Here is a 15189-nt window from a genome sequence, read left to right as displayed (position 1 = left end):
GAATGTTAGCCGCTTTGAGACTCCTTCAGGTAGTGGATATCAAATCCAAACTCCTCCTCTTCTACTACTCTTCTCCTGTTGGTCTTTCTGCCTTCCATCTCACCAGTCCCAATGGGCGGCAGCCACCCCTAACTTTAGAAGGCCTCCGCTGCTGAATGTGAAGTGCTTTGGATATTCTTAAAGCGTTATAGAAACACTAATCGGACCATCGGCTGTGGGGAGGACTGCAGGGCCTGCTCCCTTCCAGGGCCTTTTCCAACTGGCCCAGGGGGCGTGGCCCAGGCCCTTATTTGGAACAAACTTTTGGGGAAGTTGGGAAGTGTTCTGCGATTGCTTCCCTGTTCCAAGTGGTTAATGTGTTTTAAAATGTCCTCAAGCAGTCGGTGGCAATTTAAATTTGTATTTCTTTTTTCCTTTGTTGGGGGTTGGTGGGTGGGATGGATATTTGGTTGGGGATTAATTTTAGTATAATTGTTCTGTTTTTGTTTTTTGTTGTTTTATTGGTTCTGTATAGTTTGTGTTTTGTTTTTAAGGGGCGGGATCAGGGCTGCCTGGGAGTGGGGCCCCAGCCAACACGATGGCTGGGACAAGTTCCACAGGGGGGGAAGCACTGGGACATCCGATCTCGGTGATCATGGGCAGGAGGAGGAGTTACGCTAAGACCAGACCATGTCATTACCGAGGAGGCAGGTTTAGTCGTTGTTTGAGGACTATCCCTGCCTCCGGGTCTGGCCTTGACCGGATGGATACTGGAATCAACAGGGGAAACCCACATGACCTGAAAGTGTTGCTGTGCAATGCCAGGTCAATTATGAATAAAACCACTGCCATCCACGACCTGATTGTGGATGGAGGATTTGACCTGGCATGTGTGACAGAGACCTGGTTGGAGGAAGCAGGTGGGCCTGTCCTTGCTGCTGCTTGCCCACCAGGTTTCTCTTATGCACAGCAACCCAGGTCATGTGGGTGGGGAGGGGGGGGGTTGCAGTGATTTTTAGGAAGTCATTAGCTTGCATCAGGCGTCCTACTGGGAAGACCCAGTTTTCTGAGTGCATGTTCTGGAAGTTGGGCAATAGGGGCAGTACAGGATTCCTTTTGGTGTACCGACCTCCCCGCTGCACCAAGGATTCCCTGTCCGAGCTGCTTCAGGTCGTGGCGGATGTTCTCCTGGAGACACCTAGTTTGGTTGTCCTAGGGGATTTTAACATCCACGCCGACACAACCTTACAAGGGGCCGCTCGGGACTTCGTGGAAAGCATGGCCTCCATGGGGCTGTCCCTGAATAAGTTTGGCCCAACTCATAGTCATGGACATGCCTTAGACCTGGTATTCACCTCTAGTGACGTGGATGATCTGACACTAAGTAAAAGTGAAACAAAAGAAGTGCCATGGTCAGATCACTTCCTGGTGCAACTGGACTTCTCCGCGACCCTTCCCCTCTGCAGGGAGGTGGGACCAATTCGGATGGTCCGCCCCCGCCACTTAATGGATCCAAATGGTTTCCAGAGAGTGGTAGGGGATGCTTTATCCCATGTTGATGGCCTTTCAGCTGATTCCCTGGTGGCCCGCTGGAATGCGGAGTTAACCAGGGCTATCGACTGTCTGGCTCCGAAGCGCCCTCTCCGATTGCATGGAGCCCGGACAGCCCCGTGGTTTTCTTCGGAGCTGAGGGCGATGAAACAATCGCTGAGACGGCTAGAGCGTCGGTGGCAGAAAACTCACTCCGAATCTGATCGGACACAGGTTAGAGCTCAACGTTGAGCCTACCAAGTGGCGATAGCAACGGCGAAGAAGACTTTCTTCACTGCCTCTATTGCATCTGCAGAAAATAGTAGCAGGAGACTCTTTCAGGTGGTTCGCAATTTAACGGAACCACCTTTACCACCGGGGCCTTGTAAAGACCCCAAGATCTCTTGCAACGATTTTGCAAAGTTTTTTGCAGATAAAATCACTCATATTCGGAAGGAGCTAGACACCACCGTGGGAGCAGGGCCGGGGCGGGAGAGTGCTAGAGCCCTGTCTGGTCAAGTTGCATGGAATCAATTTCAATCCGTTACCCCCGAGATGTGGACAGGCTGCTTGGACACGTGAAACCAACCACCTGTCTCCTTGATCCTTGCCCATCCTGGCTAATAAACGCAAGCCAGGAAGGGCTGGGCGATGGGCTCTGCGGGGTGGTGAATGCTTCCCTGTGAGGGAACATTCCCAGATCCGCTGAAAGAGGCGGTCATTAAACCGCTTCTTAAAAAACGATCTTTAGACCCAGCCAGTATGGCCAACTATCGCCCAGTCTCAAATCTTCCATTCTTGGGCAAGGTGATTGAGCGCGTGGTTGCTGAACAACTCCAGGCACGCCTGGAGGATGCGGACCATTTGGATCCCTTCCAATCGGGGTTCAGGCCTCATCATGGGACTGAAACTGCCTTGGTCGCACTGGTTGATGATCCCCAGGCGAGCTAGGGACAAAGGTGAGAGTTGTTTCCTGGTTCTGCTGGATCTTTCAGCGGCCTTTGATACAATCGACCATAACATCCTTCTGGACCGTCTAGAGGGGTTGGGAGCTGGGGGCACTGTTATACAGTGGTTTCGCTCCTTCCTCCTGGGCCGTGTTCAGAAAGTGGGGGGGGGGGATGAGTGTTCAGACCCTTGGGCCCTCACTTCCGTCCTCTCCCCCATGCTTTTTAACATCTATATGAAGCCGCTGGGAGAGATCATCAGGGGGTTTGGACTGGGTATCCATCAATATGCAGATGATACCCAGCTCTACCTCTCTTTCAAATCAGAACCAGTGAAGGTGGTGAAGGTCCTGTGTGAGTGTCTGGAGGCGGCTGGAGGATGGATGGCGGCTAATGGATTGAAGTTGAATCCTGACAAGACAGAAGTACTGTTTTTGGGGGACGGGCGGGCTGGTGTGGAGGACTCCCTGGTCCTGAATAGGGTAACTGTGCCCCTGAAGGACCAGGTGCGCAGCCTGGGAGTCATTTTGGACTCACAGCTGTCCATGGAGGCGCAGGTCAATTCTGTATCCAGGGCAGCTGTCTACCAACTCCACCTGGTACGCAGGCTGAGACCCTACCTGCCCGTGGACTGTCTCGCCAGAGTGGTGCATGCTCTAGTTATCTCCCGCTTTGACTACTGCAATGGGCTCTACGTGGGGCTACCTTTGAAGGTGACTCAGAAACTACAACTAATCCAGAACGCGGCAGCTAGACTGGTGACTGGGGGCGGCCGCCGAGACCACATAACACTGGTCTTGAAAGACCTACATTGGCTCCCAGTACGTTTCCGAGCACAATTCAAAGTGCTGGTGTTGACCTTTAAAGCCCTAAACGGCCTTGGCCCAGTATACCTGAAGGAGCGTCTCCACCCCCATCGTTCTGCCCGGACGCTGAGGTCCAACGCCGAGGGCCTTCTGGCGGTTCCCTCACTGCAAGAAGCAAAGCTACAGGGAACCAGGCAGAGGGCCTTCTCGGTAGTGGCGCCCGCCCTGTGGAACGCCCTCCCATCAGATGTCAAAACGATAAACAACTACCTGACATTCAGAAGACATCTTAAGGCAGCCCTGTTCAGGGAAGTTTTTAATGTATGATATTTTCGTGTTTTTTGGTTTCTATGGAAGCCGCCCAGAGTGGCTGGGGAAACCCAGCCAGATGGGCGGGGTACAAATAATAAATTATTATTATTATTATTATTATTATTATTGTTGTTGTTATTATTACTAAGCATTCTTCTCCTCCTTCCAGGTGGTAGCCATGGCTATCCCAATGCAAGCAGCCGCATGTCCAGGAGGGGAGGAAGCGCACTAGGCTCTTCAGCCAGTAGCAGCTTACTTGACATAGACCCATTGATTTTAATTCACCTGTTGGACCTGAAGGACAGGAATGGGATGGAAAACCTGTGGGGCCTACAGCCACGCCCTCCTGCTTCACTGCTGCAGAACAGAGGTGAGTGGATGGAACCTCCCCCCCCCCCCATCCAATCAACAGCATTAACAGGATGGAGCTTTCTGAATGGTTTCCTGTTCAAATTGCTTTCCTGTACTTGGAATGGTTTTTAATGTGAAGCAACAGAATGTACTTCCATCATCCAGTTGTGTGTTTAAGTCGAAACCTTTGTGTGTCTTGGAATTAGCTGCTAAAGCTGTGCAATGCTAGGTTTGTGTCTGTCACATAGGGTCTCTTTCTGGGAAGGATTTATAGTCTGCACTAGTTTCCCCCAACCTCAGTTCTGCCCATCCTCATCTCCTAAGATGTTTTAGACCATAACTTCCATCAGCTTCAGCCGTCAGGGATGATGGGAGTTGGAGTTTAAAATATTTGGAGGGCACCGGGTTGGAGAAAGCTGAACCCGAACCTGAACCTTGAAGACAACCAAGGGGGTGTGCATGAGGTTGGATGTAGACATTTGACTTAAACCAGATATCTTAGGGTTTTTATCCAGTGTTGTCCACATAACTTACTGTGGTTGTCCAGCCTAAGAATTCTCTAATACATTCCAGTTCTGTTTTCTTTTAGTAGCATACTTGCTGCTGCAGATGCTTCTCCTTGGTGTTGTTTAAGATGCCTGCAGTCCTCAGCCCTTGGCTCATCTGAGCTCTTAGAGAGGCAGGCATGATCTCAGGGCAAACCAGCCATGTTTGCCATATTTTCCTCTGTCTTTCAAACACTGGAGATGTATCTTAGCCTTAACTGGGCACGTGCCAGAGGAAAGGTGACCTAACCGTACACGTCCTTTTGTTGCTACAAACCAGTGAAGGTCAAACTTTAATGTTTTTATTTTGTTTGGAGTTAATTGGCCTGGAGCCACTGATACCTGGTTTCAGGTCACTTTGAAGCAACCATTTTGTTGACTTTAGAGAACAGAGGATAAAATGATGATCCATCTGGTACACACAGACACACAGACACACTTTTTCTTCTTTCCATAGCAACACCTCTTGTACTGTCAGCTCTAAAGATAGGAAGGGAGAGAGAGAGGCTGGAACAGAACTTGACTGCTACAGTCTGGCAAAATTAAGCAGGCTTCATGTTATCAGTAGAAAGAGAGGTGGCTAAGTGGCTTGTGAAGTTATCCAGATTCTTAGGCAGGGGGATAATGACAAGGTGGCCACTGACAAGGGAGCTCTAAATTTCAGCTAGGAGTGAGATGATGGGGAGCGAACTTTACTGCCGTTTCCATCGCCATGTTTCGTGGTACATGTGTTGTGATTCTTTGAGTGGGCAGAGGAAGAGATCTCATGAATTATATCGTGTCTTGTTGGAATGCAGCTGGGATAACTACAGCAAATTTAAGGATTTAAATGAGCATTCTGATGTATATCCAGATGCACATTCTGAGCAGAACCCAGAGCTTCAGAGCGAAGGCAGTGCTGCTTCAGTTTGCCTTCACTGATGTGCCTGCATGGCCACATCTGATTGGTTTCCAACCGCATTCACTTCTGCTGTGCAGACTGCATGGTTTGTGCTGGTTCTGTAGTTGCCATTATGTGTGGTGTACACAGAACAGCCAACAGAATGAAATCATGGGCTCTGTGATTGTGAAACTAGCTGGGGAGCAGAAAAGGCATCTTCCACGGTGCAAGGCCCAGGTATTTGCTCTCTGTCTATAGTCATTGTCTTGCTGGGCTTCTGACTTTTTTCCTCCATTTCCTCTCTGTCAAGCATCGTATTCTCTCAAAGAGAGGGATCAGCGGAGGCACCAGGCCATGTGGCGTGTTCCGCCAGACTTGAAGATGCTGAAGAGGTTGAAAAGCCAGATGGCCGAAGTCCGCAGTAAAATGTCAGATGTGAAGAACCAGCTGTCGGAGGTCCGGAGCAGCAATGCTTCTGATGGGCCAACCGCTTACTCGTTTCCTGGTGACCAGGGAACCTTGGCTACTTGTGGGACGGAGAGCTACAACAAGCTGCAAGAACTTGGGAGGGAGCTGCTGACAAAATCATCCCTCTCTAGCTGCTACATACGGAATTGTAAGTGGGGAAGGGGGCTTAATTGTCCCTTTTTTGCAGAATGGGGTCTGTCTGCCTGAGAACAGAAGTATGCTGCCTTTCTATAGCCTAGCCGTGAGTGCGCCTACTCTGAAGGTGGCAAAAGAAGCTGATAGCACGCGCTCATGGTTCCATTGGAATGGTTTTAAATAAACCTTTCCAGCCAGACATTTTGATTTGTGGATTTACATGTCCAGCAGCTTGGAAGCCTATATAGTTTTCTGATCCAATTTCAAACCGACTGCGCCTGTACTGTGAATGTTAAACAGCTCTTGCCAAAGCAGCCACCATGATGGTGGTTCTCTTGAGGGTTGTTTTTACTCAAGTTAGTGGCCTCCTGGGATTCTAAGAATTCCAGCCCTGGGGAGTGTTGAAACATGCAAGTGTTGAAACAATCCAAAAAAAGACTTTCAGATGAGGTTCCTCATGTGGTGCGTTTCTGGTGCTTCACACAGGGCAGAGCAGGCCTGCATAACTTGATCTACCAAGCCCGGCACATGCCTGAGCCTATTGTGGCTTTCTCCAGGCGCATTCCATGATGTTGCAGTTGTGTAGGTTGAAAGATCAGGAGGGTTATTAAGCTGCTGGGAAGCTGTGTTCTGCTTGATAGACTGCAGCAGGCAGGCCCGGTGTAGAAATAATTCATTAGAATTTAAATGAAGCAAAACCTTCAATAGATTGATTTGATTTATTACAGTCACAGACCAATAAAAGTTGATGCAAACAGGTTCATTTACATAATAAGAGAACAGACAGAGGAGCCGAAAGGGACTTCTTCCTTTACTCTCTGCTTTCTCATTTGTATTGAGGATAGAGATAATTTAACTAATGTATGAAGAATCATCGCTTACACAGCAAGATAACAGGATTTCAGCGGGTCTACTGGGTAGAGAGTTCTTAATAACAATTAAGTAGGAGCCTCTTCATGTACCCAAGGATCGTAGGCTGCTTCCTTACCCTGGGTCAGGCCCCTCATCTCAATAGCTGAATATTATCTACTCTAACAGTAGTTCTCCAGGGTCTCCAGCAGAGACAGGTCTTTCCTATCTGTGCTTCCAGAATATGCTTTTAGCTAGACACCAGAAACTGAACCTTCTGCATTCAATGCACGTGCTCACACTGAGCTGTGCCCCCACTAGATGCTCTGTGATCTCCCATCCCCAGAACTGGAATTACGAAGCTTTTAATCAGTTTAGGTGACAGATGTGCTTTGAGGTGCTCTGGTTTAGATACTAAATAACTTCCGTTGTAGCAGCAGTTTTCAATGATGGAGAGTAATTAAACTTGCAGAGTGAGAAAGGCATGTGGGGAGGTTTACCCTAAGAAAGGGAATGTCCCATCTCCCTGGGGGCCAAGTGGGATGTCACCCTCATTTTCAGAGTCATTACTGAAAGATGTGATAATGGTAAGATTAGTCGGCGTATCTTTGTTATTTTTTGTTTTTTAATGCTGGTTATTTTAAATGTAGGTTTCCTTTTCTAAATCTTGCAGCCACAAATAAGAAAATTCATTCAAGCAAAGCTAGTCGAAGTGGAGCAGCAGGGAGTCTGTCTCTGCGAAGAGCAATGGATTGTGGAGATGGAAATCTTCACTTGAAGGGAGATTGTCAGATTTCCTCTGAAGGTATAAACAGGTTGTGTGTGTGTGTGTGTGTGTGTGTGTGTGTGTGAGAGAGAGAGAGAGAGAGAGAGAGAGAGATTTCCCTGGTAACTACTGCATATTGAGATTCCAAATTGCTGTTAATAGAGCAGCAGGGGTAGCCAACATGGTGTCCTCCAGACTCCATCATCCCTGACCATTGGCCATGCTGGCTGGGGCTGATGTGTGTTGAAGTCCAGTGACATATGGAGGAGACCCCAATGTCTACCCTTGCGATAGAAAGTTGTGCACAAACCAAACCACCCAAAGTATCCAGGCTTGACAATATACAGTATTTTCAAAAGTATGGATTGTGTGCTGCAACATTGGGATCCCATTGTTATAGCCTGGGTGGCCATGTGACATACTTGCCTTGCCTTTCCATAGGTTGCCTGGGAAACCCAAAGCCCAGCAGTAGGCATGGCTCCCCCAGGTCCTTGACCAACGGCTGTGCCTCAGAGCCATTGTCTAAGCCCGAAGACAGGCAATGTGAAGTCTCAGATTCTGATGTGGGTGCATGTGGCTTAAATGGCATATTGCCTGTGGAAAAGGCCAGGAAAATAACTGCTGTGGGGTAAGTTTGTGTTGCTCAGTTAGCCTGTTTGTGGCTTCAAAGAAAGGAACATCATTTTATTCTCACCTTGTGGCTTTTGTAGCATATTTCTCAACTTGGGGTCCCTCTTTCCCATCCTCTGCTTTTCACTCTTGGGAGATGCTCAGTAGTTAATGCTACATATATAATAAATTTACCTGCACCAGAAAACCACCATATATTAAAAGTAGCCCATGTTTTCTCTGGCATGTGCCCGCTTTACTTGTATTTGTTGAAAATGTTGGCTGAAGTAGTGTGCTTGACAGGGGAGTATTTGCAGAGGGGCAATATGGTGGGTGGTCCTTTGTAAAAGACTGATAGCCATGTAAGGCTTTGGGGCCCCAAACTGCTGTCTGTAGGTACCATGGCACCCTCAGGCGCTCCTTGTGTGCCTGGCAAGGTCCCCTGCTCCTCCCATTTTTTTTGAATAGTATTTATTCAGATTGCACGGGCGGCTGCTTTTTTATCTTTTTGGGAGGTTTATTTAGGTGGGTTACCTGTTTGGAAAGGGGGTTCTGAACATAGCCACTTTTTATTCTGTGAAATTGATATTTTGGGGTGCCTGTGAAGGTTTCTTACAACTTCCAAATGTGCCTCCAGGCTGTAATCCCAGTTGCTGGAATCACAAGCTGGGAAAGTGTTGTTGCAGTCAGGTCCTGTTTGCAGCCTTTCCACAGGCATCCACTTGGCCTCTGTGCGAACAGGATGCTGGATGGGCCATTTGCCTGACCTGGCAGAGTTCTTCTGTTCTCCTTACTTTCTTACGTAAAAGTTTGGGCATGGAGACTTGACCTTCTAGACTTGGTAGTTGTTGACTGCATGATTTCAGTTTAACCCCAGCAACCAAGTGCCTTTTTAAATAACAAAAGCTTGAGCTTCTTGGCAGTACTAGCTTAGCACTGAATGTCCTTGGCTGCTTTGTAAAACCTGCCCTGCCTCTTCCTCTTAGACCCAATTCAAATCGATGCCGCGTGGAAACAACAGAGCCTGCTGACTTAGAAAACAACACGGAGGCTGGAGAGCTGCAGGTGGTGCTCTCTGAGGGAGCCTCAGCAGCAGGGGCAGAAGAAGGTAAACCCAAGGCTGTTTCGGTTTTGCAGGGAAACGGGCCCAATAACTAAAAAAGCAGGAATGTCTCTTCACATGCATCAAGGACTCAGTAACCTTGCAGGTTCAAGTATTGTGAATCTAAAGAAGCAGCTGTGGTTGTCGGTACAAAGAGCCTTCTAATGAACTTCCTTCTCTTACTATTCCACACGTTTGGAATCTTGCAAATCACTAGCTGGAAAGCCAAGCTGTACTCGGTAGCTTGCTTGGGGTTGGGCTTAAGTTAGTGGTCTGAGGTGCAGAGGGACTTTGTTACTTACCTTCCATGCAGGGCTGTAATGTGTTGTTAGCCAGTGCAAAGAGAGCCTGTATTAGCATGCCTTCTATATCCAGGAGGCTCCTGGTTCAATCTGCCCCTGTTCTTGGATCCTTGGAGGACCTTCTTCCTGTCTGAGTAAACTGTAGGAGTTGTATGTAGTCCAATGACATCTGGAGGGCACCAGGTGGGTCTAACCATTCAGCAACAGGAGTATCCAGAGCAGTGCTTTGAAGGTCAGGTGTGTACCTCAAGAGAATGCAGAACAAGTTTCTGCTATAGCCATGCAGTCAGTGGGTTGCCTCTGGGAAACATTTTCCATCTCTCACCTCGGCTCTTCCATCTGTGAAACTGGAATAAGTGGCTTGCCTCACAGAAGGAGGTTGTGCTAATGAGCAAAGGGGCTGTTTATCTCTCTTGAGCAGTGGGCTGAGGTTGCTGTGAGGTCCTCTTGGCAATGATTGTGGCTTAGTTGGGGTTCTTATGCATCTTTAGAATGCAATCCAAAGCAAGCTTAGCAGCAGTGGGGAAGACTTTGCTTTTCCCTATGGAAACAAGAGGCCACCCTGGGGCAGGGAGTAGGTTGTTCATTTAGAAGGTCTCCCCACCCACCCCCTGCCACTCACACTTTTCTTGCAAAGCTCTGCCTTCTACCCCTGCAGGCATTTGAATTTCAATGTGTGACGGCACTAAGGTGCCAGCATCCACCACCGTTATCTGCGCAGGGCAGTCTTGCGTAGGTGTTGCAGGAGGCGTGTCTGACATCAGGCTGAAATTCCTTCTTAGTCACTCTGCTTTGCAGTTTGGCTGTCGTAGGAGGCAGCAGGAAGAAGTCAGACACACTAATTTATTGGTTTTTTTTAAACCTGCATTATGGAAAACCCCGTTCCTCCTTATTTCCTTTTGTTAAGGGAATCGGAAGCAGCAGAACCCTTTTGGTTTGGCTTTTTGTAGCCATGGAGACGGAGAATGTTGGCAGTTCTCTGTTAATACTCAAGGACAAAGTTAATTGGGAGCCTGATGTTGTAGTGTGATGCTCTGAGCTGGGGAAACCTCACTCTGACGTTTAGGTTCTCTTTGTATGTGAAACGGGGAGTGCCTTCCTAAATGGAGCTGCTTGGCAGAAGCCCTACAGCACCTTGGCCCTTCTATTGAAACTCCCCAGATGTGCTTTACAGCCTCTCTGTGATCTGGAAAAGTGTCCTGATTTGCAGGGTAGCACTTGGAGAAGCTGGGTGGTATGAACCTGCTTAAGGAGGCTACGGCACTGCCTTCAGCTGCTAAATATAGATAACGTTTTGACTTTGGAGCTTTTAGAAAAACAGTGATTCACATGTGCTGCTGGTGGCAAGAGGGCAGTGCTGGCTGGCTGGCTACCAACTGCAAAAAGCAGCTTAAATAGTGGAAGCAAAGACTATCATTAGATGGATTTACTGAAGTAAGAGTAAAAAAGAGATTACGTTGGTCTGCAGTGAAAACAACATGTGGCTAACAGTCCGGTCCTCAACATGTGAACTTCAGAACAAGTTATATTGATGTCAGTGGGTTTTACTTTTTAGTGCACTGAGGATTATTTGTAGCAGACATAGAAGCTTAACATAGAGTAGAAAAGGAATATATATAACCTGTCAGCCAGTCCAGGCCATGAGGAATTCTGGTTAAAATTATAGCTTTCATTAAAAAACACAAAAAAACCTAGAGACAATACGTAGTTGCCCACACATTTGAATGTTGGTAACAAAAATGACTCAGAATTGGAAACTAGGAAGGAAGCAAAATGGAGAGCACTGGACTTCCTCTAAGGTTCCTTCTGTTCAGATGGAACCAGGCATCTAGTGATGAGTGCTGCTCCCATTGACCAGTGGAGTCAGGACATGGAGACTTCAAAATTTCTACTGGGGAAATGATCCGGTCATATTTGGAAGTCCTACTCCTGAGGAAATACACACCAGAGGTAGCACTCAGGTATTGATGCTGAAAAATCCTTCAGAGCATTCAGGCATCAGATTCCATAAGTTTCCAGGAATAGAACATCCTAATAGGTCCTAGAATTGCTACACTCAAACCAAACCTTACTAGAAACCCCTCTTATATAATTCAAAGCTGCATTAAGTATTATTATTGTATTATTTGTCTGAACTCTGTAAACCAGGGGTCAGCAACCTGTGGCCCATGGGCCACAAGCGGCCCACAGGGGTCGTTTAAACGGCCCACGAGTCGCCCCTGAACTGAGCTGTCTGCTCGGCAAGTCACCACCCGCTGTGCTAAACCAGCGGAGCGGGGACTTGCTTCCATGGTGCCGGAAATTGTGTCTGCACATGCGCAGATGCTGGAAATCACGCCCGCGCAGATGCAATCCAGTCCACAGAGCGATCTCTGCGGGAGTGAACTGGCCCAGCTGAGGTAAACCTTGCCGACCCGTGCTGTAAACCATCCTGGGGCTATAGGACAGGGATCAGAGCTTTAAAAACTAATTTTCAAAGTGTTGAAATATAACTAGAAGTGAGACAGTAACAACTGTCATAAAGAGTCCTTTCTAAGGTTTTAACTAGGTTGGCCTTCTTAGGGTCATTGAACTTGTGGCTCAAAGGGCTGATGCACCCCCGTCTCCCAGTTTACCCCCATGGGAATGCAGATCTTGAGAGGAAACAGGTTTCCATTGATAAAGAGAAATACCCAAAGAAAAACTTGGGCCTTATCCAGGGTGAATCTGAATATCCTGCTCTGCTTGAGGATGAGGAACTGCTCTGTGACTCTGCTCTGAGTCCCCTGAGGCAGTGGGTTTGCTGCAGCTTCATCTTTTGACTTGACTGCCTAATTGACTGCCTAACTCTGCTTACTCAGTTCTCACAATTCTGGGTGGCCAGTTTTGGAATCTTGCTGAGAAAGAGTAGCCAAATTTGCAAGATTTCAGCTAGTGCCCATTAAAATGTGGAACTTCTTTTGATTGCTCAAATAGTGTAAACGAACTGTGGTGCTTCAGCTCTTCAATAATTTCCTGTGATGCTGGTTCTTCCTGTTCATCAAGTCTCCCCCCACCACATCACTCCATAGGAGGTGTTAACCTCTGAGAGAATGATTTTATTCTCTTTCCAAGGCTCCATGTTGCTTTCTGGGCCGACAAGGCTGGGAAGCTTGAGTGTTTTTTAGATCTAGATTGCAGTTCTCAGGGAAGAGACTGAAGCTGTTGGTGCTTTTTTTGAGAGCGGTTTCTAGAGCCTCAGCAATCTCTCCTCCTCCTTGCTGTGTGCAGCTGGGCTTTGCCAGAAGCACATCCTTCACCTCCTGCCAGGCATGAGCAGTGACAGTGACATTGAATGCGACACAGAGAATGAAGAGCAGGAGGATGGGGAAGCTGCCAGTGCCGCTCCAGATGTCTTCAGCCAGGCTTTCCAGTCCCAGCCTTCAAGTGACGGTAGGTAAGGAGGCTGTCAGACAGGGATCAGGGCTGGGGAAAAAACTCAGCATCTAGGTCAACTGTCCCCCACCTGGGACCTTCCAGATGTTTCAGACTACAACTCCCATCAGCCCCAGCCAGTGCTGGTTGGGGCTGATGGAAGTTATAGTTCAAAACATCCGAAGGGCACAGGCCAAGGGGGGCCAGCTTATATGTTGCAAATACTTTCGCTTTACCTAGTTCTGTGAGCTTCTGATTTTGTACTGATGGTTCTTATCTAGTGCTATTCCCAATATTACCATCTGCCACTCTCCCTCTCTCTCTCTCTCTCTCTCTCTCTCTCACACACACACACACACACACACACACCGTAGTTACACCCTTGGATCCTGAAGATGCCAATATTTAAACTCTGACCTCCTCAGCGTTCCTAGTTATGAAGCAGAGAGGACTCCCCCAAAGAGGCAATGGCAGTTCTGTTGATTTGTGTGTGCCTTCTTATTGCAGTATGGTTGCCTTAGCAACTGCATAGGCTTCATGCATCACCACTCTCTCTCCTTTCACTGAAAGGACCACATTGGTGATGCAGCCTGGATGGGCACATGGTCGTGAAGACTGCCTCTTGCATGGTGTAGGAGGACCTTCACTTGAGTGTCTTGCAAGTAGGACAAACATCCCCTACCCATATTGCATAGGGATCTTGGAAATTGAGCAACTCAATGCAAGCACAGTATAGTGGACACATTGCTCAATGTGTCAGTGTTATAGTACAGGTATTTTCCATCATCATATGTTCAGGGGAAAGCTGTGTGAGAAGCAGCCCCCCCCCCCACCTTGCATTATATGGGCTGCATTATATAAAATACTACTACTACTTATTTTAAAAAGTTATTTGAAACTGCTTTTGGTGTGTTGTGTTCTAAATCCCGGTTGTTTGTGTGTTCAGCCTTTGAGCTATGCTCAGTTTTTCCTGAGGGTGACCAAACAGGCCCTGAAGACCTCCCTTTTGCCACCGGAAAGGACGGCAGCACAAGGTAAATGGCAAAGGAACTGCTGTTGGTTTCTGTGTGACTTGAAAGTCTCATTGTGGCAAATGACTTCAGTCACCCTTGATACATTAACTTTTATGAGGGTTTGGGACCTGTGGAGTGAGGCAGCTACCAGAGAAAACTGCCATTCTGGCACAAGTAACTTTCTGCCTAGGTGATATTGTAACATCTTACGACTTGATAGGTTTCCTCACTCTTTATGCTTCTGTCAAAAACTGACTTTCCAGGAGGATGAGATCCTGCTGAAGCATTGCAGTACATAGTTGTGTATTTGCATTGTTGTTGCGGGGGACATTAGGCTGCTCCGAGAGCTACTTGCTTTGCTTTCTCCTTTTTTGTTCATAATTCTAGGCTTGGGTTCTTTAAACCAGGCTGGAAAAAAATACTTCAGGTGTATCCCTTCTCTTTGCTCCCCCCCCCCCGAATGTTGACTTGGACTACTTCTGATAAGAAATTTCTTTCTCTCTCTGGCCCAGGTAGAGCATGAGGTAGCAGAGGCTACCCGAAGATGGATTAGCATTCATTAGCCTGTTGAAGGTGGCTGGATGAAGCATCACTGGGTCCCTCTTAATTCACCTGCATTGTTTCTGGTAATGCCTTGTGCACATTTCCTTGCTCCTTCCGGTCCTTTTCCTACTGAAAATCTAGCTGTACTCGCTTTTCTGATCCTGCTCGGTTGTCAACCTGCACCCTGCGTGCCTCTAAAAGGTGCTGGAGCCTCAGCCTTGCTCTTCATAGCTGAGGAGTTTGGGATGGGAGAGGGAGAAGGGGAAGGGAATGCCCACCCCACCTTTATTTTTAAGTGAATTGAACTGACACTAAAGCTGTTACACTTCTGATTCCTGAGCTACTTACAGTGAAATGCCTCTATCCATGAGTCTCTCCTCTCTCCCCATTAGTCCATTTTTGGCCAGTTGAAAACTTTGTTGCCAAACTCTTTTGCCACTGTGCATTGCATTTGAGCTGCTAAAGGTGTTCTGTGAAGCTAAGCTGCATTGGCTGTTTTCTTTTAAGCATGAGTTACTGTATAAATGTTTGTTGCGTCCTCCTGAATGTTGTACTTAATGGAAGGATTTATTCTTGTCGTTTAACTGCTGTAAAAATTCATATAGTTCAGATGAAAATGGTTTGCACTTTTAATTAATAAAATGAACATGGAAATGACA

The 15189-nt window shown here is 47.5% G+C and overlaps 1 protein-coding gene across 2 annotated transcripts in view; it reads left to right on the top strand.

Annotated features, from left to right (window-relative positions):
- The window catches only part of TRIM37 (tripartite motif containing 37), a 44152-nt gene extending 28963 nt beyond the window's left edge, over positions 1–15189 (top strand). Inside the window, exons 19-26 of one of the 2 annotated variants that reach the window (XR_013979835.1) lie at positions 3744–3944; positions 5661–5966; positions 7476–7607; positions 8010–8196; positions 9164–9285; positions 12831–12996; positions 13921–14008; positions 14500–15189. Coding sequence is in view for 1 of the 2 variants with exons in the window: in XM_080982867.1 (XP_080838993.1) it covers positions 3744–3944; positions 5661–5966; positions 7476–7607; positions 8010–8196; positions 9164–9285; positions 12831–12992; positions 13921–14008; positions 14500–14503 (1202 nt within the window). In the remaining variant the exon portion in view is untranslated. The remainder of the gene's footprint in view (positions 1–3743; positions 3945–5660; positions 5967–7475; positions 7608–8009; positions 8197–9163; positions 9286–12830; positions 12997–13920; positions 14009–14499) is intronic. The other variant, XM_080982867.1, reaches the window with a different exon arrangement.

The sequence above is a fragment of the Podarcis pityusensis genome, assembly GCF_964106645.2.
Source record: "Podarcis pityusensis genome assembly, chromosome: 15".
In the NCBI taxonomy this organism is placed as follows: Eukaryota; Metazoa; Chordata; class Lepidosauria; order Squamata; family Lacertidae; genus Podarcis; species Podarcis pityusensis.
The sequence above is the reverse complement of the archived record's forward strand: the minus strand, read 5'-3'. Positions and strand labels throughout refer to the sequence as shown.